The sequence below is a fragment of the Odocoileus virginianus genome, chromosome 24 (assembly GCF_023699985.2).
Source record: "Odocoileus virginianus isolate 20LAN1187 ecotype Illinois chromosome 24, Ovbor_1.2, whole genome shotgun sequence".
Classification (NCBI taxonomy): domain Eukaryota; kingdom Metazoa; phylum Chordata; class Mammalia; order Artiodactyla; family Cervidae; genus Odocoileus; species Odocoileus virginianus.
The window spans coordinates 22,499,866-22,522,842 of record NC_069697.1 but is presented as its reverse complement, the minus strand read 5'-3'; the positions used below and the strand labels follow the sequence as shown (position 1 = coordinate 22,522,842).

The window sequence follows — 22,977 nt, the reverse complement described above, 5'->3', positions numbered from 1 at the left end:
AAGGATTCTTAAGATAGTCCCTTCTTTAAGGAGATGGGCAATAGTAGCTCAGAAAGTAAAGAATCTGCTTGCAATGCAGGAGACCCTGGTTCAGTCCCTGGGTCAGGAAGATCCCCTGGAGAAGGGAATGGCAATCCATTCGAATATTCTTGCCTGAAGAATTCCATGGACAGAGGTGACTGGTGGGCTACAGCCCATGGGGTCACAAAGAACTGGATATGACTGAGTTACTAACACTTTAAGGAGCCTTCTATAAAAGAGTCTAAAAGAAGAGAAAGCCATGTAAATAGATTGCAAGCAGATACACATTTGGATTGAGACTAGAAAGGGATGTGAAAATATGTAAATAGTATGAGGAGTATAGGTGAATTTTTATCTTTTCAAATACCTATTAGGGAGTGAACCCTGCAAAGAACCTCAGGAGAGAGCAGAACCAAATTTCTCCAACAAAGGCTACACACAACTCCAGGTAAGCTCTTCCTTACTCTTTCTCCAATCATGCATCCTCAGGCCACCTAAAGAAATAAAATAATATTAATGGAGTGCCCGATCCCTTGTTTGTGGCTCAGAGAAGTCAAAGAGGTCTTGGCAAGGGCAAGAAGAAAAATAATGGCATAGCAACCATGCTGAACTTATACAGCAAAATAAATGGATATTTTTGGGGGGTTGTGATAGTGCAAATAAAAATGGAGGGAATGTGTATGATTGTACCCTGATGAGGATCCTCAGCCTCTTATTAACTGGCCACCAGGCATATCGGAGAGATATGCCTGGGGAGTCATGTGCCCCAAGACTCCTTAGGAGATCAGGTCTTTTTTTTGTTTGTTTGTTTTTAATTGTTATCTTCTCCATGTTTTGGCCATTCTGCTGACCTCTCTCAAGAATAGTCTTCACTCTTTTCATTCAAACCTTGTCCTTTCTTTAAAAAAAGATAAGGACTCATCTTCAGAGCTTCCTGGGTGGCTCAGTGTAAAGAATCTGCCTGCCAATGCCGACCTAAGAAATGCAGGTTTGATCCCTGGGGTGGGAAGATCCCCTGGAGGAAGGCATGGCAATCCACTCCAGTATTTTTGCCTGGGAAATCCCATGGACAGAGAAGTCTGCAGGCTACAGAGAAGTCGCAAAAGAGTCAGACAGGGCTTAGCAACTGAAGCAACAAACATCATCTTCTTCAAGAACCCTTTCTTAGTTAAATCCATTCTATTCAAGTAGAAATACTTGAAAGTCAGCTATACTGGATATAAAACTCTTGGCTCACATTTCCACTGCTTTGAAGAAGTTCTAGAGAGAGGAGTCTGTGATATACCAGCATCTATTTGTCACTGGTTAATCTCATAGGCTGTGGAGTTAGACAGAATTGGGTTAAATCTGCACCACTTATTAGCCATGCCACCATCAGTCCAGTTCAGTTGCTCAGTCATGTCTGACTCTTTGTGAACCCATGGACTGCAGCAAACCAGGCCCCCTGTCCATCACCAACTCCTGGAATTTACTCAAACTCATGTCCATTGAGTCGGTGATGCCATCCAACCATCTCATCCTCTGTCATCCCCTTCTCCTGCTGCCTTCAATCTTTCCCGGCATCAGGATCCTTTCAAATGAGTCAATTCTTCACATCAGGTGGCCAAAGTATTGGAGTTTCAGCTTCAGCATCAGTCCTTCCAATGAATATTCAGGACTGATTTCCTTTAGGATGGACTGGTTGGATCTCCTTGCAGTCCAAGGGACTCTCAAGAGTCTTCTCCAACACCACAGTTCAAAAGCACAAATTCTTTGGTGCTCAGCTTTCTTTACAGTTCAACTGTCACATTCATACATAACTACTGGAAAAACCATAGCTTTGACTAGATGGACCTTTGTCAGCAAAGTAACGTCTCTGCTTTTTAATATGCTGTCTAGGTTGGTCATAACTTTTCTTCCAAGTAGCAAGTGTCTTTTATTTCATGGCTGCAGTCACCATCTGCAGTGATTTTGGAGCACCCAACCCCCAAAAAAGTCTGTCATTGTTTCCACTGTTTCCCCATCTATTTGCCATGAAGTGATGGGACCAGATGCCATGATCTTAGTTTTCTGAATGTTGAGCTCTAAGCCAACTTTTTCACTCTCTTCTTTCACTTTCATCAAGAAGCTCTTAAGTTCTTCTTCGCTTTCTGTCATAAGGGTGGTGTCATCTGCATATCTGAGGTTATTGCTATTTCTCCTGGCAATCTTGATACCTATGGAAGGGGTTTATTCATGATAAACCTTAGTTTCCTAACCTATCACATGGAGATAATAACAACTATCTAGTAGGGTTTTGTGAGGGTGAAACAAATTGATATATGTAAAATGGTTTGTCATGGTGCCTGGGGCATATGTAGTTGTGACTATTTCTTTTCCTTATATTATTCTTGATCTGTTTCAGGGAAATATGGGTTGATTCAACCAATACCATATGTCCTTCATAGTAGGTATTTAATAGATGCTTTCTGAAGGAATCTGATTTAAGAACATTGGCAAAGAAAAACAATATTCCATTGCTAAGTCATTTCCAGCTGATGATAGTCTGGTAAGAAGTTATGCTAACTGGCAACATTTCTTATCTAAAAAAATTAGACAAATTATTCATTTCTCTTTTACTATTAATGTGAAATTGCAAATGGGTTCATTTTTGCCCAATTTTATATCAAATGCCTATGGATGTTAATAACTAATGGAAGAAGTTAAATTTGCCTCCTAATCCTAGTACATTTCCTGCTGTGTTTAAGTGGAGGACCTATAATCTGGCCTGAAGATCAAGAGGAGTAAATACTACTGTTTGAGACTGGTGGAAATGTTGTTACACAATTGAAAAAAAAGAAAAAGGAAAAAAAATACACTATGTTCTCAAATATTAGATGGTTTTCAAGGAAACAAACAGTAATATATCTCAGTATAGAAGGCTTATGGAGGTGTGATAATATGAACCAGCAATATAACTTACCATTAAAACACTTTGAACATGCTTTAACTATATAAAGGAAACAGAGGCGCTCCCCTGCAAAAAGAGGAAAATCTGATTCAATCTGGTTCCACTTTTAAATTGGTTCTTCAAATTAGTTAATGATAGTATTGGAAACATGGGGATTTCCATAGGTGAGCTTTAGTATCACTCTGTTCCACTGAAAAATGATATGTTGTCATTTATTTGATACAGTTGAATAATCGTGTTGGTTTATGAAGGGAGTTTAAAAATTACTTAAGCTAACTAAGGCTTGAAGATCACCATAACAATTACTTAACTGAAACTTCTCCCATCACACCAGGGGTCTTATTCAAGTTGAGTCATAAATTAACATTGATTAGATTAGAAATTGCATTCATAAAGGAAAGGACTTTCATTAGAAGGAGGAGAGAGAGGTAGTGTTGTAGAAAGCAGCATAAGCGTACAAAACCAGAGGCTCTGGTGAGATATTATAGAAACCAATGAAGTTGCTAACTTCTTACTTCTAGGTTCAGACTTCCTGCAATGCTGAGCACAATACATTCACATGGTAATACTCTAAACATTAATTTCATGCAGCCATGAAATTAAAAGACGTTTACTCCTTGGAAGAAAAGTTATGACCAACTTAGCATATTAAAAAGCAGAGACATTACTTTGTCAACAAAGGTCTGTCTAGTCAAGGTTAAATTATGATTTTTCCAGTAGTCATGTATGGATGTGAGAGTTGGACTATAAAGAAATCTGAGCACTGAAGAATTGATGCTTTTGAACTGTGGTGATGGAGAAGACTCTTGAGAGTCCCTTGGACTGCAAGGAGATCCAACCAGTCCATCCTAAAGATCAGTCCTGGGTGTTCACTGGAAGGATTGATGCTGAAGCTGAAACTCCAATATTTTGGCCACCTCATGCAAACAGTTGACTCATTGGAAAGGATCCTGATGCTGGGAAAGGTTGAAGGCAGCAGGAGAAGGGGATGACAGAGGATAAGATGGTTGGACGGCATCACCGACTCAATGGACATGAGTTTGAGTAAACTCCAGAAATTGGTGATGGACGGGGAGGCCTGGTGTGCTGCAATCCATGGGTTCACAAAGAGTCGGACATGACTGAGCGACTGAACTGAATTGAACTGAACACTCTAAACTTTTCTTAGTTCAGCTGGTAAAGAACCTGCCTGCAATGCAGGAGACCCCAGTTTGATTCCTGGGTCATGACGATCCACCAAAGAAGGGATAGGCTACCCACTCCAGTTTTCTTGGGTTTCCCTGGTGGCTCACTGGTAGAGAATTTGCCTCCAATGTGAGAGATCTGAGTTCGATCCTTGGGTTGGGAAGATCCCCTGGAGAAGGGAACGGATACCCACTCCAATATTCTGGCCTGGAGAATCCCATGGATTGTATAGAACATGGGGTTGCAAAGAGTCTGCCATGACTGAGCGACTTTCACTTGTAGATAATACTTTAAACTAGAACTTTACTTCTGGACAGGTCTTTAATGCATTTATTTAGTCTAAGTTTTCATCTGATAGATGAGGAAGCCAAGGTTCAGAGATGGGAAACAACTTATGTGATTTATGACAGGAGCTCATGTTTTAACTTTGAGTAACATTTTCCACTGTTGGATCTTTTATATAAAGCAGAGCACAGGAGGGTAGTACCACATTGGGATTAAGTGGATGGGCCCCGGAGTCAGACTGCCTGAGTTCAAATCCTGACTGTGCCACTAACAAGCTGTATAAGCTGGGCAAATTACTGACCCTCTCTGTAGCGCTCTCTGAAAAACCATAAAATTGTAGTACTCACTTCATAGGCTTGTATGGATTCAAAGTGCTAACAGGGGTAAAGTCTGTGGTGCATAAGTGAGTACACTGGCTACAACTGTTATTTCCCCAAAGACAAAATATCAAAGGCCAGTCTGAAGGATTCAGATCAAGGGAGCAAAAACCCCATGTACTTATGCATGCAGATCATAAATACGTAAAAAGGGGGTTAGCAGAGTTCATAAATTTCCTTTCTTTACTTTTTCTCCCAATACATCATCAGTCATCTCTCCTCTTATCTGTGCTGGTAGGCACCCAAGAGATATCTAGATGAACTATTTTCATTCATTTGATCATAAAAGTACTTAGTCTGTTTAATAATTGGTGCCACTGACACTCTATCAAAGTTAGAAAATTATAGCAGTGTATCTTTGACAGCGGTAAGTGGTGATCTGCCAGAATATTTGGCAGTCAGGCAATGTAAAAGATGCAACATTCTCCCGTGTTTACCCAGCACAAGCCTTTGCGTTCCTACTGCTGTTGCCTGCTTACCTGTCACAGCAGGGTTTGAAAATACAAGCGTCCTTGTAAGTTTTTCAAAGGCTCTTTTTGTAAACAAGGGATTTTTTTTTTTTTTTCCTTCTCTTCTACATTGAATTCAGGCTGCCTTGAATTCTGTGCTATTTGATTTACTTTGTTCAGCAATAGAAGCTGAAAAGAGAAAGGCCAGGTTTTTTCCCGAAGATCTGCACACATCGTTCCATTCTAATTTGTTCTTGAAGAGTTGGCTCCTGCATACTCTGGCTCCAGGTGTGCGGTGTTTTCTTGATCAGGAGGACGATATCCCGTGTTCCTCATCCTTTTCCCAGCATTAGCAGTTGAGGATGGGCTTTCTCTGTTGTTTGGAGAAGTTGGGGTGGCGGTGGGGAGACTGTTTGTGAAGAGGAAGCTTAGCAAGCAGGGGTTTGCCAGGAAGACCTGTGGGTTCTTCAGTAATGAGGATGCCCTGGCCCTACCGAGTTCGTTCATCTGAACAAAACTAAATCATTTCTGTTCCGTGAGGCTGTCTTTCCTCCTGCCTCAGGCTGATCTGCGGTTTCCCACCCTTAAACTCTCCCCCCAGCCCTCCTCCCCCGACAAAGGTTTCTGAATGCTCAGGACTTCCAAAAGACAATCGCTGACTCTATTACAGAGGGGATGGGACACTAGCAGGCATCCTCCCATCCAACGGGCAGTACAGAAGTACTTTCAAAGTGGGGAGAACTCTCATTTCAGTTCTCCACCAATCCCTCTTGCTCCTTAAACCGCAGGGTCCCCACGTTCAACTCCAGCCGTCTCCCAGCGCTGGGGTGGCCTCGAGGACCGGTTCCTCTCCGGGTGGGGCGCGACCTCGAGAAGGAGAAGGGCGCAGCGGCCCGAGGAAGGTGGGGCCGCCGCGACCGGGGAGGAAGGCCCCCGGAGCGGGAGGTCCCCGAGCTAGGCAGGAGGGAGAGGGGGCGGACCCGAGGACCCGGCCGCCTGGAGGCCACCGCCCCGCCCCGCCCCGGGCCCGCAGGCTCGCCAGCCGCGGCGCACGCGTGTGCGGGCAGGGGCAGCGCGGTCGTCCCCGCCAGCCGAGCGGCGCTCCCGCCCCGTCGCCTCGCGCCCGCGCTGCCGAGCCCGGCCAGCACAGTCCCGGCACCATGCGGAGGGTGAGTGTGCCCCGCCTCGGAGGCGCGAGGGGCCGGGGAGCGTGAGAGCGCGTCCCTCCCGCCCCGCTGCGGGGCGGCGGGGGAGCCGGGCGGGAAGGGCAGAGGGCTGGGACGGCTTGTCTCGCGGGGCCGCGGCCGTAGCCTAGGCGAGCGGAGGGGGGCGGCGCCATTCGGACGGCGTGGGGTACAAGGGGGACCGTGGGGTCCCTCCTCGCCCGAGGGCATCGGTTTCATCGGTTGCCTGCGGCCACGCGGACACGTCGAGAGCTCTGTGTCCGCGCCTCCCCGAGGCCAGGGTGGGCTTTTCCCCGCGCCCTGCGCCCCCAGTTTTGGGGAGAACCTCTTTCCTCGCGTTCCCCAAGCCGGCTCGGCTCGCCGCTGGGTTCTGAGTTCGGCGCCTAGCTCGCTCCTCGGGAGCCTCGTAAACTTTGCCGGCAGACGCAGTTCGGGCTCCCCTGGCGCACACGCGGGGAGCGGCCGGCCCCAGGGAGTCCTGCAAGTGACGGCGCCGCGGCGGGTGCGTGCGTTTGGAGGAGGTAGTGGTCCCTAGTCTCCAGAAATGCGCTCGCTTATGGCGTTTGGAAGGCGCGAAGGGGTGTAAACTCTAGTCGCTCCCGCTAGCCAGGCGCTGCCCACCGACGGGAAGCCGCGCGGAGTCCGGGAGGCCGACTCGGGGCTGGGGGCGCCCTCGACAGCGGCTCCTTCCCCAAACCGCGAGTGTGCGGGTCTTGCTCACACCGTTCCCCCTCCACCAGAGCTCCTGGTGGGGGCGGGGGGGAACCAATCCACAGGCTGAACTGCAGGGTTTATTCCACCCCCAAGGAACAGTCTGAAGGTTGGTGCTGCTTGTTGTCCGCCCTGCAAAGCACGCTCACCTGTCCTGCGCAGTTTGTTCTTGCTTGTCTGCGGGAGCTGATTGACATGGAAGTGTTGGTGATTGACATGGAAGTGTTGGTGATTGACATCAAAGTACTGGTGATTTTCTGAGTTATCAGTCCCCATATGCCGTTTAGATCTTAATCTTGGGGATCAGGCTACTTTAATCAAATGCAGGATCTTGGCACTTATAGAGTAGAAGAGGGAGTAGCGGAAATTCAAGGAGATCCAGGTAGATACCGTGACATTTCCCCAGACCACCAAAGGCCAACCCTCATGACAGTTTATGTGCCAGAGTAGAGTGTTTTCTGAAGAGACAAGGTTGAGAGAGGAAATGGGAAAAACAGTAATTCACCGGAGCCTGTGAATTTCTCTGGGTTGGAGTTTGGGGTTGCCTTGTGACTAAGGTATGTGTGTGTGTGTGTTCAGTTCAGTCAGTACTTTCTGACTCTTTGGAAGTGTGTCTGGCTCCTCTGTCCATGGAATTTTCCAGACAAGGATACTGCAGTGGGTTGCCATTTCCTCCTCCAGAGGATCTTCCCGACCCAGGTATCATACCCGCTTTCTCTTGCCTGTGTCTCCTGTGTTGGGAGGTGGATTACCACTTGAACCGCCTAGGAAGCCCTATGTATGTGCTTATTAATTTGGTCACCTGTGACCGTTTCAAAGATTTCTTCCTCTCAGGGGTTAGGGTGTTTCAAAGGGAACTCTGACCTGTCCTTTGGCAAATGGTGCCAGGTTAAGTCTTCTGTTTGGTGGGGTGGGTGATATTTAGAGCGAGTTTATGTAGAGCAACTGTGAATTGGTCTCAGCTGCCTCTGGAAAGTCTATTAGTGAGCTGACCTGGAAATTTACCTGGCTTGCCTTTGGAGTGAGTCCAAACCTGCTCAGGTGTTTCTGGGGAGAACAGGATTCCAGCGGGGCTGGCCAGCTAGTTTGACACGCCTGGCATCAGAAGAGCAGCAGAAATGGAAATCAGCAGGGTTACTTGTTTAAACTCCAAATTCAGTAACCTCTTTTTACCTTGAGTGCCCCTAGGGTTATTAAGGAAAGCAACTGAGATGGCATCTGTAGGACTAGGTAAGGTGTGTTAGGTGGAGATTCTAGATTTGAGGATGGAGGGCATTGACAAAAGTATTTTGAAATGAGATTTGCATACTGCCTTCTTTAGGATGAAAGAGGTGAATGCTTGCTAGAATGGCAGATTTCTGGACTCAACCTCAGTCATTTTATATGAGAACTTTTAGGACTGGAGCTCAGCAATTTGCATTTTAAACACCCACCACCACCACCACTATAAAGTAGTGAAAAGTGTTAGTGACTTTCAGTGTCACTCAGTCATGTCTGACTCTTTGTGACCCCATGAACTGTAGCCCTCCAGGCTCTTCTCTCCATGAGATTCTCCAGACAAGAGTACTAGAGTGGGTAGCCATTCCCTTCTCCAGGGAGTTGAACCCAGGTCTACTGTATTGCAGGCAGACTCTACCATCTGAACCACCGGGGAACCACCACCATAAGGCATATGTATTAAACACTTGCTATGTGTGGGCACTGTTCTGAGCTCTAGGAGTGCAGAGGGCAGATGATAGCTAAAAGCCTTGTTTTCTTGGAGGCTACATTCTGGTTGAGAAGTTAGACGATACAGTAGTAAACAAATATTCAAATAATTTTACATAATGATGAGTGCTATGAAAAAAATAAAGCAGGATAATGGAATTGCTGCTAGCCAAAGCCAGTTGAGCTATTTCAAATCCTGAAAGATGATGCTGTGAAAGTGCTGCACTCAATGTCTGCAAATTTGTAAAACTCAGCAGTGGCCACAGGACCGGAAAAAGTCAGTTTTCATTCCAATCCCAAAGAAGGCAATGCCAAAGAATGCTCAAACTATCGCACAATTGCACTCATCTCACACGCTAGTAAAGTAATGCTTAATATTCTCCAAGCCAGGCTTCAGCAATATGTGAACCATGAACTTCCAGATGTTCAAGCTGGTTTTAGAAAAGGCAGAGGAACCAGAGATCAAATTGCCAACATCTGCTGGATCATCAAAAAAGCAAGAGAATTCCAGAAAAACATCTATTTCTGCTTTTTTGACTATGCCAAAGCCTTTAACTGTGTGGATCACAATAAACTGTGGAAAATTCTGAAAGAGATAAGAATATCAGACCACCTGACCTGCCTCTTGAGAAACCTGTATGCAGGTCAGAAAGCAACAGTTAGAACTGGACATGGAACAACAGACTGGTTCCAAATAGGAAAAGGAGTACGTCAAGGCTGTATATTGTCACCCTGCTTATTTAACTTCTATGTGGAGTACATCAAGAGAAACACTGGGCTGGAGGAAGCACAAGATGGAATCAAGATTGCTGGGAGAAATATCAATAGCCTCAGATATGCAGATGACACCACCCTTATGGCAGAAAATGAAGAAGAACTAAAGAGCCTCTTGATGAAAGTGAAAGAGGAGAGTGAAAAAGTTGGCTTAACCCTGGAGAAGGAAATGGCAACCCACTCCAGTATTCTTGACTGGAGAATCCCAAGGACAGAGGAGCCTGGTGGGCTACATTAGTCCATGGGGTCGCAAAGAGTTGGACACGACTGAGCGACTTCACTTTATCATGATAAACTATTTTTTTAATATACTATCGGGTTCATTTAGCTAATGTTTTGTTAAATTCTCATTTTTAATTGAAGGATAATTGCTTTATAGTATTGTGTTGATTTCTAACAAACATCAAGGTTTTAGCACTATTTTTGTGAGATTGTCAAATAATTTGTCTTGCAGATATCGTCTTTACTTGGTTTGAAATTCAAGGTTCCAATAAAATTAGCTGGGCAGGTTTATTCTTTTACCATTTATTGGAATAAACTTACAATAAAGTTTATTTAAAGTCTTGTCTCCTTCCTGACAAGTTGTAACATATAACTCTCTAGGAAACCTAATTATATATAATTACATGTAGTATATGGGAAAACAGGACCAATGTTCAATAATGCTGTTATCCTAGAGGGTGGAATAGTGGAGAAGACAACTTTGGAGTCACACAGAGCTTGAACTAAATTACATTTCTGCCATTTATGAGCTCTGTAACTTTGGCATAGTTCTTACTTTCCATTTTATTTTTACATTATACTTTTATTATGTACATTATTATGGGATATGATCTTTATTTTATATATATATATACACAAACAATGTGAAAGTTGGACCATAAAGAAGGCTGAGTGCCAAAGAACTGAGGCTTTCAAATTGTGGCACTGGAAAAGACTCTTGAGAGTCCCTTGGGCAGCAAGGAGATCAAACCAGTCACTCCTAAGAGAAGTCAACCCTGAATATTCATTGGAAGGATTGCTACTGAAGCTCCAAAACTTTGGCCACCTGATGTGAAGCACTGACTCATTGGAAAAGACCCTGATGCTGGGAAAGACTAAAGGCAAAAGGAGAAGGGGTGGCAGAGGATAAGATGGTTGGATAGCATCACTGACTCAATGGACATGAATTTGAGCAAACTCAAGGAGACAAATGAGGACAGAGGAGCCTGGCGTGCTGCAGTCTGTGAGGTCACAAAGAGTAGGACACGACTTAGCAACTGAACAACAACAAAAATATTATATCATTATGTATATTAAATAATATCAAGGTGTTATTAAGTAAAATCAAAATTTTTCTCGTTATAAATTTCCATCCATGAATACTACTAAAAATAACTTAATAATTTATGTATTTCTTTCCTGTCTTTTTTCTATAAATATACAAATACAAAAGGTAAATAAATGTATTTTTACCAAAAAAATTCTACGAGATAGATTACATAATGCAACTTGATTTTCACCTTAACATGTCATATGTTTATATGTTTATATAACATGTCATAAAGATCTACTTCATTCCTGTATTTCGAGTGTTACCTAATATTCAACAGCATTAAAAGTCTATAATTTATCAAAAACGTTCCTCTTTTTTGGTTGTTTTCAATTTTTCACTGTTGTACAAATAATGATACAATGAATATCTCTGCACAAATATATATATGTACATATATATTTGTGTGAATGTTTCTTTAAAATGTTTCTATAAGCTAAATGGCTAGACCAAAGGGTATGTGTATTTCTCATCTTTAATAGGTACCACTGAATTGACTTCTATAGAGGTTATATCAACAACAGTATCAATCTTTTCATATTTTTCAAATCTGATAGGTGAAAAATTATACATCATTGTAATGTTAATTTGTGTATCTTTTTTATAGGAAACTGGCAAGAGGAATATCATATGGATATATTGGCCATTTGTTACTTCTTCCACTGTAAATTGTCTGTTTATATACTTTGCCTACATGTCTGTCATTTGTTTCTTTCATTACTTATAAGTAACCTTTTAACACGGCTGTGAATCCCTTGTTTTCTTTCAGCATAGTACTTGAGAACAAGGATTCTGGAATTAAACTGATGGAATAAAACCTGAGTTCTGACACTTTTTAATGATGCACTCTTATACAAGTTACTTAATCTCCCTGTACGTATGTTCCTTCCTATGTCAATACTGATATGAAGACTACCTACCTCCTAGAAAGTTGTGAGAACTGAGAGACTACAATTTACAGTGATTGAACAGTGGGCACACAACCATCAATAAGCACTAGTTATTACTTTGTTTCAAAGGGCATGATTGTGAGTCTCAATTAAATCTCAGTTTCCTCATCTTAAAAGAAAAAAGTTGGCTTAAAGCTCAACATGCAGAAAACGAAGATCATGGCATCTGGTCCCATCACTTCATGGCAAATAGATGGGGAAACAGTGGAAACAGTGGCTGACTTTATTTTCTTGGGCTCCAAAATCACTGCAGATTGTGATTGCAGCCATGAAATTAAAAGACGCTTACTCCTTGGAAGGAAAGTTATGACCAACCTAGTCAGCATATTAAAAAGCAGAAACATTACTTTGCCAACAAAGATCCGTCTAATCAAGGCTATGGTTTTTCCAGTGGTCATGTATGGATGTGAGAGTTGGACTATAAAGAAAGCTGAGCACCAAAGAATTGATGCTTTTGAACTGTGGTGTTGGAAAAGACTCTTGAGAGTCCCTTGGACTGCAGGGAGATCCAACCTGTCCATCCTAAAGGAGATCAGTCCTGGGTGTTCATTGGAAGGACTGATGTTGAAGCTGAAAGCCCAATACTTTGGCCACCTGATGCAAAGAGCTGACTTATTTCAAAAGACCCTGATGCCGGGAAAGATTGAGGGCAGGAGGAGAAGGGGATGACAGAGAATGAGATGGTTGGATGGCATCACCTGATGGACATGGGTTTGGGTGGACTCCAGTAGTTGGTGATGGACAAGGAGGCTCGGTGTGCTGCGGTTCATGGGGTCGCAAAGAGTCGGACACGACTGAGTGACTGAACTGAACTGAAGCTTGTACTGCCAATGAACTACAGGCCAGTAAAGTAAGAGATGAATTGTTGAGGCAAGGAATAACAACTTTATTTGGAAAGCCAGCAGACTGAGGAGATTATGGACTAATGTCCCCCAAAACCCATCTTACCTAAGTTAGAATTCAGGCTGCTTTTATACTAAAATGGGAGGCAGTGTGGCTGACTGTTGCAAAGTCCTTGGTGCCAAAATCGCTTGTTCTTGCAGCTGTCCAGGAGGGGTCTGGTCACAATGTTCCCATAAATCTTCAACAAGACTAAGGTTAATCTCTGTTCTGCAACTTTTTCTATCTATGTGGATGGGAAAGTGTTATACTTTTAAAGGTCAGAGTCTTGGGAATGGGCTGTCCTATGTATTTCAGGCTATGGAGAACCTCCATGACTTAAGCTCAGGCAACAGAGCTCAAAAGTTAGAGCTAAAGGAATAGGTCAATATGGAGTTGGGTTTGTTCTGTTACAGAATGGAAGCTGAACCCGGGAGTGAAGCCATTTTAGTTTGTGTGTGCAGGGAAGATGTTCCTAAGGAGTTGACATTTGAAGTGTGAATTACACAGGAAAGGAAGTCAGATATGCGAAGTTTTGAGGAAAGTGCTATAGACTGAAGAACATCAAATGCAAAGGCCCTGAGGTAGGAGCAGGCATGGCCTGTGTGAGAAACAGAGAGAAGATACCAGAATTGAAGCAGAGTGGGGTGGGTAAAGGGTGAGGAGAGTAGAATGAAGAAATTTGGTAAGAAATTTGGATTTAGGCCTAAATGCAGGGGGATGCTCTTGGTTTTTTGGTTTTTTTTTTTTTCACTTTATTAAGCTTTTCATTTTGTATTGGAGTATAGTTGATTATCAGTGTTGTTCTAGCTTGAGGTGAACAGTGAAGGGACTCAGCCATATGTATACATGTATCCATTCTCCTCCAAACTCCCTCCCCATCCAGCCTGCCACATAAGGTTGAGCAGAGTTCCCTGTGCTATACAGTAGGTCCTTGTTGGTTAGAGGGATGCTCTTTAGAGAATTTTAATGAGGCGAGTAGAATGAGGTGGTCTGCTTTACTTGTTTGAAGATCAGTTTGGCTGTGTGTGTAGGATGGATTATGGGATGGGAACGGTTGTGGGTGAGGGAGACCACCTTTGAGTGCAGAAGTGATGGAGTGGGGGTGGGGGGAGGTATTTTGGAGGTAAAGTCAGCTGAGTTGCTAATGTGGGAGGAAGGAAGAGATAGGAATCCTCATGTGCATTTAAGGTTGCTGATTGTGTGAGTGTGTATATATGAGGGTGAGAGAGAGAGAAAAAAGGTGGTTGGGCCTTGGTTAAAATGCCCCAGTGATAATGAAAATAGTGAGCATTCAGTGAACATTTACTGTGGTACACGTATTAACAAGAGCCCTGTGAAATAGTAACTCTTGTCACTGTTCTACAGATGCAGTCACAAGCTCAGGAATGTTGAGTATGTTGCTCTAGGCCACCCAGCTAAGTGTTGGAGCTGGGGTTGGACCTGGGTTTGCCTGAACCCAAAACCCTGCTCTTGCCAGTCTACTCTGTTGCCTGCAAACTGCCTGCTCCTGTCTCGGACTTTTTCTGGTCCTGATAGAGATAATTTTGCTGTTTGGAAGATGCATGTGGTGACCATTTAGCCATTGTAGATCAGTAAATGTAGAGGGAGGGAAGACATTCTATTACAGTAGAAAGCAGTGACTATTTTCCCTGCTGTTCCTGACTGAAAGGAAAGTGCATGAGGGTGTTCAGAATGGCAGCACAGAAGATGCCAGTAACTGGGTTTCTCCAGGGAGAAGCTGGCATGGTGCATAAACCACTCTGCCCGGTGCTTTGAACCTCACGTGACCTCGAGAGGTTACCTGCTGGATTCTTCTTTCACCTCTTCATGTAGCTGGTTAACATTTTGTTCTCTATTTTGCATCCAAAATGAGCTCCTTCCTATGAAAGCCAAGGGTTTCAAGAGTTACTTTTAAAACTTATTTGTATTTGGCGGAGAATAGATGCATGTATGTGTATGGCTGGGTCCCTTTGCTGTTCACCTAAAACCACGACAATGTTGTTAATTGGCTATACCCCAGAACAAAATAGAAAGTTTAAAGTTTGGAGTAGTCGGGGGTGGTGGGAGAAGGAGGAGGCAGCAGTGAATCGCTTATAAATGACTTCGAAGCAGGACCTGGAGCCTCAATTCCAGGAGGATGATGGTTATCCATGACCAAGAAGGAAAGACCTGAGACATGAAATCAGCGATTGCCACCCTTCAATGTGAGTCAGCGGGCCCCGAGAAAGGGGAATGCCTGCCACCTGGCCTGTATTTGTCTGCAGCCACTCCAACCACTACCTGTGGTGAACCTAAAGGAAACTCTGAGAATGCAGGATAACAGGCCCCAGTTACCTTAGATGCCCTGTAACGTGCAACCAGAGGATTATGCATTCTGAAAAAGACATAATTCAAAGGACTGTCTCCAACCTGGAGAGAACGACCCTTATCAGATGACACAGATTTACATCATGATAAAGATGATGTGCAGAGAAAACCAATGCCCCCAAAGTAATTACAGCCACTCCTCCAAACAGATCCAGCGGGAATAACCGCAAAAGTCACCTTGGGGCCCCTTAATAGAACAGGGTGCGAGCTCCACAACCCCAACTAAGTAGGGTCTATGAGTTCAGTGTCAACATTAAAGAAGTTACAGAAGACTATCACCCCAATAAAGATTTCTTGGGGTTCACGTCTCAAGGAAAATTTGAAGTAGGAGATAGATGGGTCCCTGGACTGAACAGCTGGTGATTTTCAAACTGAGCAAAACTGAAGTTTGTCTTCAGCCAGACAAGAAAGACATGCATTTCCCTTCCTCCATTAATATGGAGGGAAAAACCTGATGGGGGAATTTGTTGCACTGGAAAGGAAAAAAGAGGAATGAGTTTTTCTTTTTCACTTCTCTAAGAGCAAAGAAGATAAAGAAAACAGTGAGTAGCCCTGAACATTCCGAGTTTATTTTAACTTCAGTCACTCAGTGGTGTCTGACTCTTTGTGACTCCATGGACTGCAGCACGCCAAGCCTCCCTGTCCATAGCCAACACCTGGAGTTTACTCAAACTCATGTCCATTGTGTCAGTGATGCCATCGAACCATCTCATCCTCTGTCATCCCCTTTTCCTCCTGTCTTCAACCTTTCCCAGCATCAGGGTCTTTTCAAATGAGTCAACACTTCGCATGAGGTGGCCAAAGTATTGGAGTTTCAGCTTCAGCATCAGTCCTTCCAATGAACACCCAGGACTGATCTCCTTTAGGATGGACTGCTTGGATCTCCTTGCAGTCCAAGGGACTCTCAAGAGTCTTCTCCAACACCACAGTTCAAAAGCATCAATTCTTTGGCGCTCAGCTTTCTTTACAGTCCAATGCTCACATCTATACATGACTACTGGAAAAACCAGAACTTTGACTAGATGGACCTTTGTTGGCAAAGTAATGTTTCTGTGCTTTTTAATATGCTATTTAGGTTGGTCATAACTTTCCTTCCAAGGAATATGCCTTTTAATTTCATGGCTGCAGTTACCATCTGCAGTGATTTTGAAGCCCAAGAAAATAAAGCCTGTCACTGTTTCCTCTGTTCCCCCATCTATTTGCCATGAAGTGATGGGACCAGATGCCATGATCTTAGTTTTCTGAATGTTGAGTTTTAAGCCAACTTTTTCACTCTCCTCTTTCACTTTCATCAAGAGGCTCTTTAGTTTTTCTTTGCTTTCTGCCATAAGGGTGGTGTCATCTGCATATCTGAGGTTATTGATATTTCTCCTGGCAATCTTGATTCCAGCTTGTGCTTCATGCAGCCCAGCATTTCTCATGATGTACTCTGCATATAAGTTAAATAAGGTTGACAATACAGCCTTGACATACTCCTTTCCCTGTGTGGAACCAGTCTGTTGTTCCATGTCCAGTTCTAACTGTTGTTTCCTGATCTGCATACAGATTTCTCAAGAGGCAGGTCAGGTGGTCTGGTATTCCCATCTATTTAAGAATCTTACTGAGTTTGTTGTGGTCCACACAGTCAAAGGCTATGGCATAGTCAATAAAGCAGAAATAGATGTTTCTCTGAAACTCTCTTGCTTTTTCAATGATCTAGTGGATGTTGGCGATTTGATCTCTGGTTCCTCTGCCTTTGCTAAATTCAGCTTGAACATCTGGAAGTTCACCATTCACATACCTCTGAAGCCTGACTTGGAGAATTTTGAGCATTACTTTACTCACATGTGAGATGAGTGCAATTATGTGGTAGTTTGAGCATTTTTTGGCATTACCTTTCTTTGGGATTGAAATGAAAACTGACCTTTTCCAGTCTTGTGGCTACTGCTGAGTTTTCCAAATTTGCTGGCATATTGAGTGTAGCACTTTCACAGCATCATCTTTTAGGATTTGAAATAGCTCAACTGGAATTCCATCACCTCCACTAGCTTTGTTTTTGGTGATGCTTCCTATGGCCCAAGTGATTTCACACTCCAGGATATCTGGCTCTAAGTGAGTGATCACACTATTGTGATTATCTGGGTTGTGAAGATCTTTTTTGTACAGTTCTTCTGTGTATTCTTGTCACCTCTTCTAATCTGCTTCTGTTAGGTCCATACCATTTCTGTCCTTTATTATGCCCATCTTGGCATGAAATGTTCCTTTAGTATCTCTAATTTTCTTGAAGAGATCTCTAGTCTTTCCCATTCTATTTTTTTCCTCTATTTCTTTGCATTAATCACTGAGGAAGCCTTTCTTGTCTCTCTTTGCTGTTCTTTGGAACTCTGCATTCAAATGGGTATATCTTCCCTTTTCTCCTTTGCTTTTTGTTTCTCTTCTTTTCACAGCTATTTGTAAGGTCTCCTCCGACAGCCATTTTGCTTTTTTGCATTTCTTTTTCTTGGAGATGGTCTTGATCCCTGCCTCCTGTACAGTGTCATGAACCTCCATCCATAGTTCTTCAGGGACTCTATCAGATCTAATCCCTTGAATCTATTTTTCACTTCCACTGTATAATTGTAAGGGATTTGATATAGGTCATACCTGAATGGTCTAGTGGTTTTCCCTCCTTTCTTCAATTTAAGTCTGAGTTTGGCAATAAGGAGTTCATGATCTGAGCCACAGTCAGCTCCTGCTCTTTTTTGCTGCCTGTATAGAGCTTCTCCATCTTTAGCTGCAAAGAATATAATCAATCTGATTTCAGTATTGACCATCTGGTGATGTTCATGTGTAGAGTCTTCTCTTGTGTTGTTGGAAGAGGTATTTACTATGACCAGTGTGTTCTCTTGGCAGAACTGTTAGCCTTTGCTCTATTCTGTACTCCAAGGCCAAACTTGCCTGTTACTCCAGGTGTTTCTTGACTTCCTTCTTTTGCATTCCAGTCCTCTATAATGAAAAGGACATCTTTTTTGGGTGTTAGTTCTAGAAGGTCTTATAGGTCTTTATAGAACCGTTCAACTTCAGCTTCTTCAGCATTACTGATCAGGGCATAGACTTGGATTACTGTGATATTGAATAATTTGCCTTGGAAACGAATAGAGATCATTTGTCACTTTGAGGTTTCATCCAACTGCTGTATCGTGGACTATCTTGTTGCCTATGATGGTTGCTCCATTTCTTCTCAGGGATTCTTGCCCACAGTAGTAGATGTAATGGTCATCTGAGTTAAATTCACCCATTCCAGTCCATTTGAGTTTGCTGATTCCTAAAATGTTGACGTTCACTCTTGCCGTCTCCTGTTTGGCCACTTTCAATTTGCCCTGATTCATGAACCTAACATTCCAGGTTCCTATTCAGTATTGCTCTTTACAGCATCGGACTTTCCTTCCATCACCAGTCACATCCACAGCTGGGTGTTGTTTTTGCTTTGGCTCCATCTCTTCATTCTTTCTGTAGTTATTTTCCACTGATCTCCAGTAGCATACTGGGCACCTGCCCACCTGGGGAGTGCATCTTTCAGTGTCCTATCTTCTCGCCTTTTCACACTGCTCATGGGGTTCTCAAGGCAAGAATACTGCAGTGGTTTGCCATTGCCTTCCCCAGTGGAGCACATTCTGTCAGCCCTCTCCACCGTGACCCGACCGTCTTGGGTGGCCCCACGAGGCATGGCTCATCGTTTCATTGAGTTAGACAAGGCTGTGGTGCTGTGATCAGATCGGTCAGTTTTCTGTGATTGTGGTTCTCAGCCTGTCTGCCCTCTGATGGAGAAGGGTAAGAGTGCGTCTCATTCTGCACGTCTGTAGCTCAGTTTGCTTTTCTGCCCTCTAACTGCGGGAGCTACACTTCACTTGACGCTATGCTGAATACATCCTCTCTCTGGTGTTTACCTTACAACACCCTTCCCCTTGTAGTTATGTGCCAGAAAGAAGCCCTCGGAGCCAGCAAACTGCCAGATGCAGTTACAGGGTTACTGACACCAGTTTATGACTGTCTATGAAACAATGCAAGAGGAAGAAATTAAGATCCTGTCACCTTTGCTTCCTCATCACAGACTCCTGACTGCCAGCACGTGCCTTAGGGGTATAGTTCCTGAGGCAGGAGCATACTGTGTTCCTCTCTCCGCCAGCTGACAATGAAAACACCATTCTATTTCTTCCAAAAAAAAAAAAAGTTTAAAGTTTGAAAAAAAGAGTTAGAACTCAGTCGTGGACAAATAACGACAATGATAGCTACCACTTATTGATGGCTTCTTTGTGCCAGGCATGGGTCATCTCCCTTCATGTTTGTAACGGCTTTAAAAGCAACAGACAAAGGATTAATCTCAAAAATATACAAACAACTCCTCCAGCTCAACTCCAGAAAAATAAATGACCCAATCCAAAAATGGGCCAAAGAACTAAACAGACATTTCTCCAAGGAAGACATACAGATGGCTAACAAACATGAAAAGATGCTCAACCTCACTCATTATCAGAGAAATGCAAATCAAAACCACAATGAGGTACCATTATACGCCAGTCAGGATGGCTGCTATCCAAAAGTCTACAAGCAATAAATGCTGGAGAGGGTGTGGAGAAAAGGGAACCCTCTTACACTGTTGGTGGGAATGCAAATTAGTACAGCCACTATGGAAAACAGTGTGGAGATTTCTTAAAAAGCTGGAAATAGAACTGCCATATGACCCAGCAATCCCACTTCTGGGCATACACACCAAGGAAACCAGATCTGAAAGAGACACGTGCACCCCAATGTTCATCGCAGCACTGTTTATCATAGCCAGGTCATGGAAGCAACCTAGATGCCCATCAGCAGACGAATGGATGAGGAAGCTGTGGTACATATACACCATGGAATATTACTCAGCAATTAAAAAGAATTCATTTGAATCAGTTCTAATGAGATGGATGAAACTGGAGCCCATTATACAGAGCGAAGTAAGCCAGAAACATAAAGACCATTACAGTATACTAACACATATATACCGAATTTAGAAAGATGGTAACGATAACCCTTTATGCAAAACAGAAAAAGAGACTCAGATGTATAGAACAGACTTGTGGACTCTGGGAGAAGCCGAGGGTGGGATGTTTCAAGAGAACAGCATTGAAACGTGTATATTATCTAGGGTGAAACAGATCACCAGCCCAGGTTGGGTACATGAGACAAGTGCTCGGGCCTGGTGCACTGGGAAGACCCAGAGGGATCGGGTGGAGAGGGAGGTGGGAGGGGGGACCGGGATGGGGAATACATGTAAATCCACGGCTAATTCATTTCAATGTATGACAAAAACTACTGTAATGATGTAAAGTAATTAGCCTCCAACTAATAAAAAAAAATGTTAAAAAAAAATAAAGTTACAATTAACAAGTGATACATTTACATAATATTTAAAAGATGCGAAGTTTCCAGTGAACATTGTTCCTCCTCCTCTTGCTCAACTGGCTGCTTCCCTTCGCCTAGAAATGACTGAGGTTAAACCCATTTCTTGTATTCTTTCAGAAATAGTCTATGCAGAGACGCAGCAGATGTGTATTCACAGCCTGCCCCCCCTTTTTACACACAGATGTAAATGTTAACATATAATGCTAACATATAAATGCACTTTGCTTTTTTCTGTGTACACAAGATTGGTGTTTGTAGAGCTACCTCTTCTTTTTATGGCCTCGCTTGGTACCTTTATATGGATCTGCTGGAATTGGTTTTTCTAGCCTTGCTACTGTCAGCGGTGCTGAATACTCTTATACATACATGATTTCATAAGAGTATATCTGTGTGATAAATTTCTGGATCAACTGATGCAAATGTCTTTACCTTTCTTAGGTAAAGCAGCATAGTGTTGGGAAGGTATCTATATAAATACATAGACACATAGATATAGCACAGATTGCCTGGGGTGGACTCAACTGCCATTTAACAGTATGTGCGTGTCATTTAACCTCTGTTTAACTCCCTTGCCTGACTTGTAAAATAGGAATGAGAGTAATGCCTACTTAACATGATAGGTTGTATCAGTTAGTTTGTGTTGATTTGTTAAATCATCCCAAAGCTTAGTGACTTAAGACAATAGCTGTTTTACTCAGCTCATGAGTCAGTAGGTTGGCTGGGTGGCTCTTCTTGGCTTGGCCAACCCGACTGAGCTCCACTGAGTTCTCTCCTGCTTTGTGGTCCTGGTGGGTCAGCTGGTAGCTGGAGGACCTAGGGTGGCCTCACTTGTCTCTGGCAGTCGACAAGTGAGTAGGTCTTTGGGGACCTCGTTTGGGGTGGAGATCTTCATGTGGAGGTCTCAGGATTCAAAAAAGCAGCAAGAGATGGCAAACCCCAAAACACAAGCATGTTTCAGATCTCTCTGCTTATGTCGTATTTGCTGCTGTTCCATTGACCAAAGCAGGTATCCGGCCCGCCTCAGTCTATGTGGGAGGGGACTCTCCCAGGGCAAGGATACAGTAAGGGGAATCATTGCCCCCATTTTGGCAAACAATCTGCCACAAAAATTGAATAAGTTAATAGTTGTAAAGTGACTGACTAGTATAGTGCCTGCATATTGTAAGTACTGTTTAAGTTTGTTAAATTGGAAAAAGAAAGCGGTATTACCAAACTGAAGAATTGATGCTTTCAAACTATGTTGCTAGGGAAGACTCTTGACAGTCCCTTGGACAGCAAGGAGATCAAACCAGTCAATCCTAGAGGAAATCAACCCTGAATGTTCATTGGAAGGGCTGATGCTGAAGCTCAAACTCCAGTACTTTGGCCACCTGATTCAAAGAACCAACTCACTGGAAAAGACCCTGATGCGGTAAAGATTGAGGGCAGGAGGAGAAGGGGTGACAGAAGACAAGATTGATGCCAGGTTGGATGGCATCACCAACTCAATGGACATGGTTTTGAGCAAACTCTGGGGGATAGTGAAGGACAGGGAAGCTTGGCGTGCTGCGGTCCATAGGGTCACAGAGTTGGACACAACTTGGTGACTGAACACCACCATCAATTACCCGTCTGCACTTACTCTTCACCTCCATTTGCTGTGTGTTAGTGCTATCTTCCCATTTCTTTCTGACACTGTAGCAATGTGATTTATCCATGAAGAGGTGCGTGTTCTTGTTCCCATTTCACATATAGAAAAAGTGATGCTCAGAGATGTCAAGTCATTTTTTTCAGATGCTCTGGGCCAGACAACAGTGCGAATCCTTTGTGTGTCTGACTCTAAAGCCCTGCAGCTTGTCTTAGTGCTCTGGGTGGGGGCACCATTTCTGTGTCCCTGACACAGTGCTTGGCTCTCCTCCCCACCCTCTCATTTCATGACCCCGATGTCCACTTCACATTTGGGTCTTACCAAGTCGAGAGGGATCTGTGATCCTGTTGCAGTCTTTCACAGTGACTTTAATTTCATCCTGGCTCACCAGATTCACAGTGAAGTGTCAACCACAGAGACAGTAGGCTCTGTGCATGCGCAGGGATGATAAAGGGAAACCTGTCACTTTATCTCTTTTAAATTCAGAAAGTAGTTGACTCTGACCTTATTTTGTTTATTCTTTCTTCTTTTCCATTCCTTACGTCTTTTTTGCTTCACTTTCTCCTTTTCAAGGCAGAAATCCCATTCCCCAAGGGGCAGACGTGAAGGTAGGAGACACGATTTCATAGTGGTTCAGGACTTGATCTCTGAAAACAGATTGCCTGGATTCAAATCCAGCTCAGCTATTTATTGGCCTTGTGACTTGGATTGGCTTTGCATTAATGGATTTTTCTGAAGGCTGAGTAATAATCTGTTCAAAGTGCTCTGTTATTATTATGTAGCAGATGACTTTTGCTTCTGTCTTCATTCTATTTCA

The 22,977-nt window shown here is 43.4% G+C and overlaps 1 protein-coding gene across 2 annotated transcripts in view; it reads left to right on the top strand.

Moving 5' to 3' along the window:
• The first annotated feature begins 6,301 nt into the window (after positions 1 to 6,301).
• Positions 6,302 to 22,977, top strand: part of TMCC3 (transmembrane and coiled-coil domain family 3) — a 276,327-nt gene continuing 259,651 nt past the window's right edge. For both annotated transcript variants that reach the window (XM_070454336.1, XM_020877915.2), the window contains exon 1: positions 6,302 to 6,415. In XM_070454336.1, coding sequence (XP_070310437.1) covers positions 6,407 to 6,415 — 9 coding nt within the window. In that variant the 5' untranslated portion in view covers positions 6,302 to 6,406. The remainder of the gene's footprint in view (positions 6,416 to 22,977) is intronic.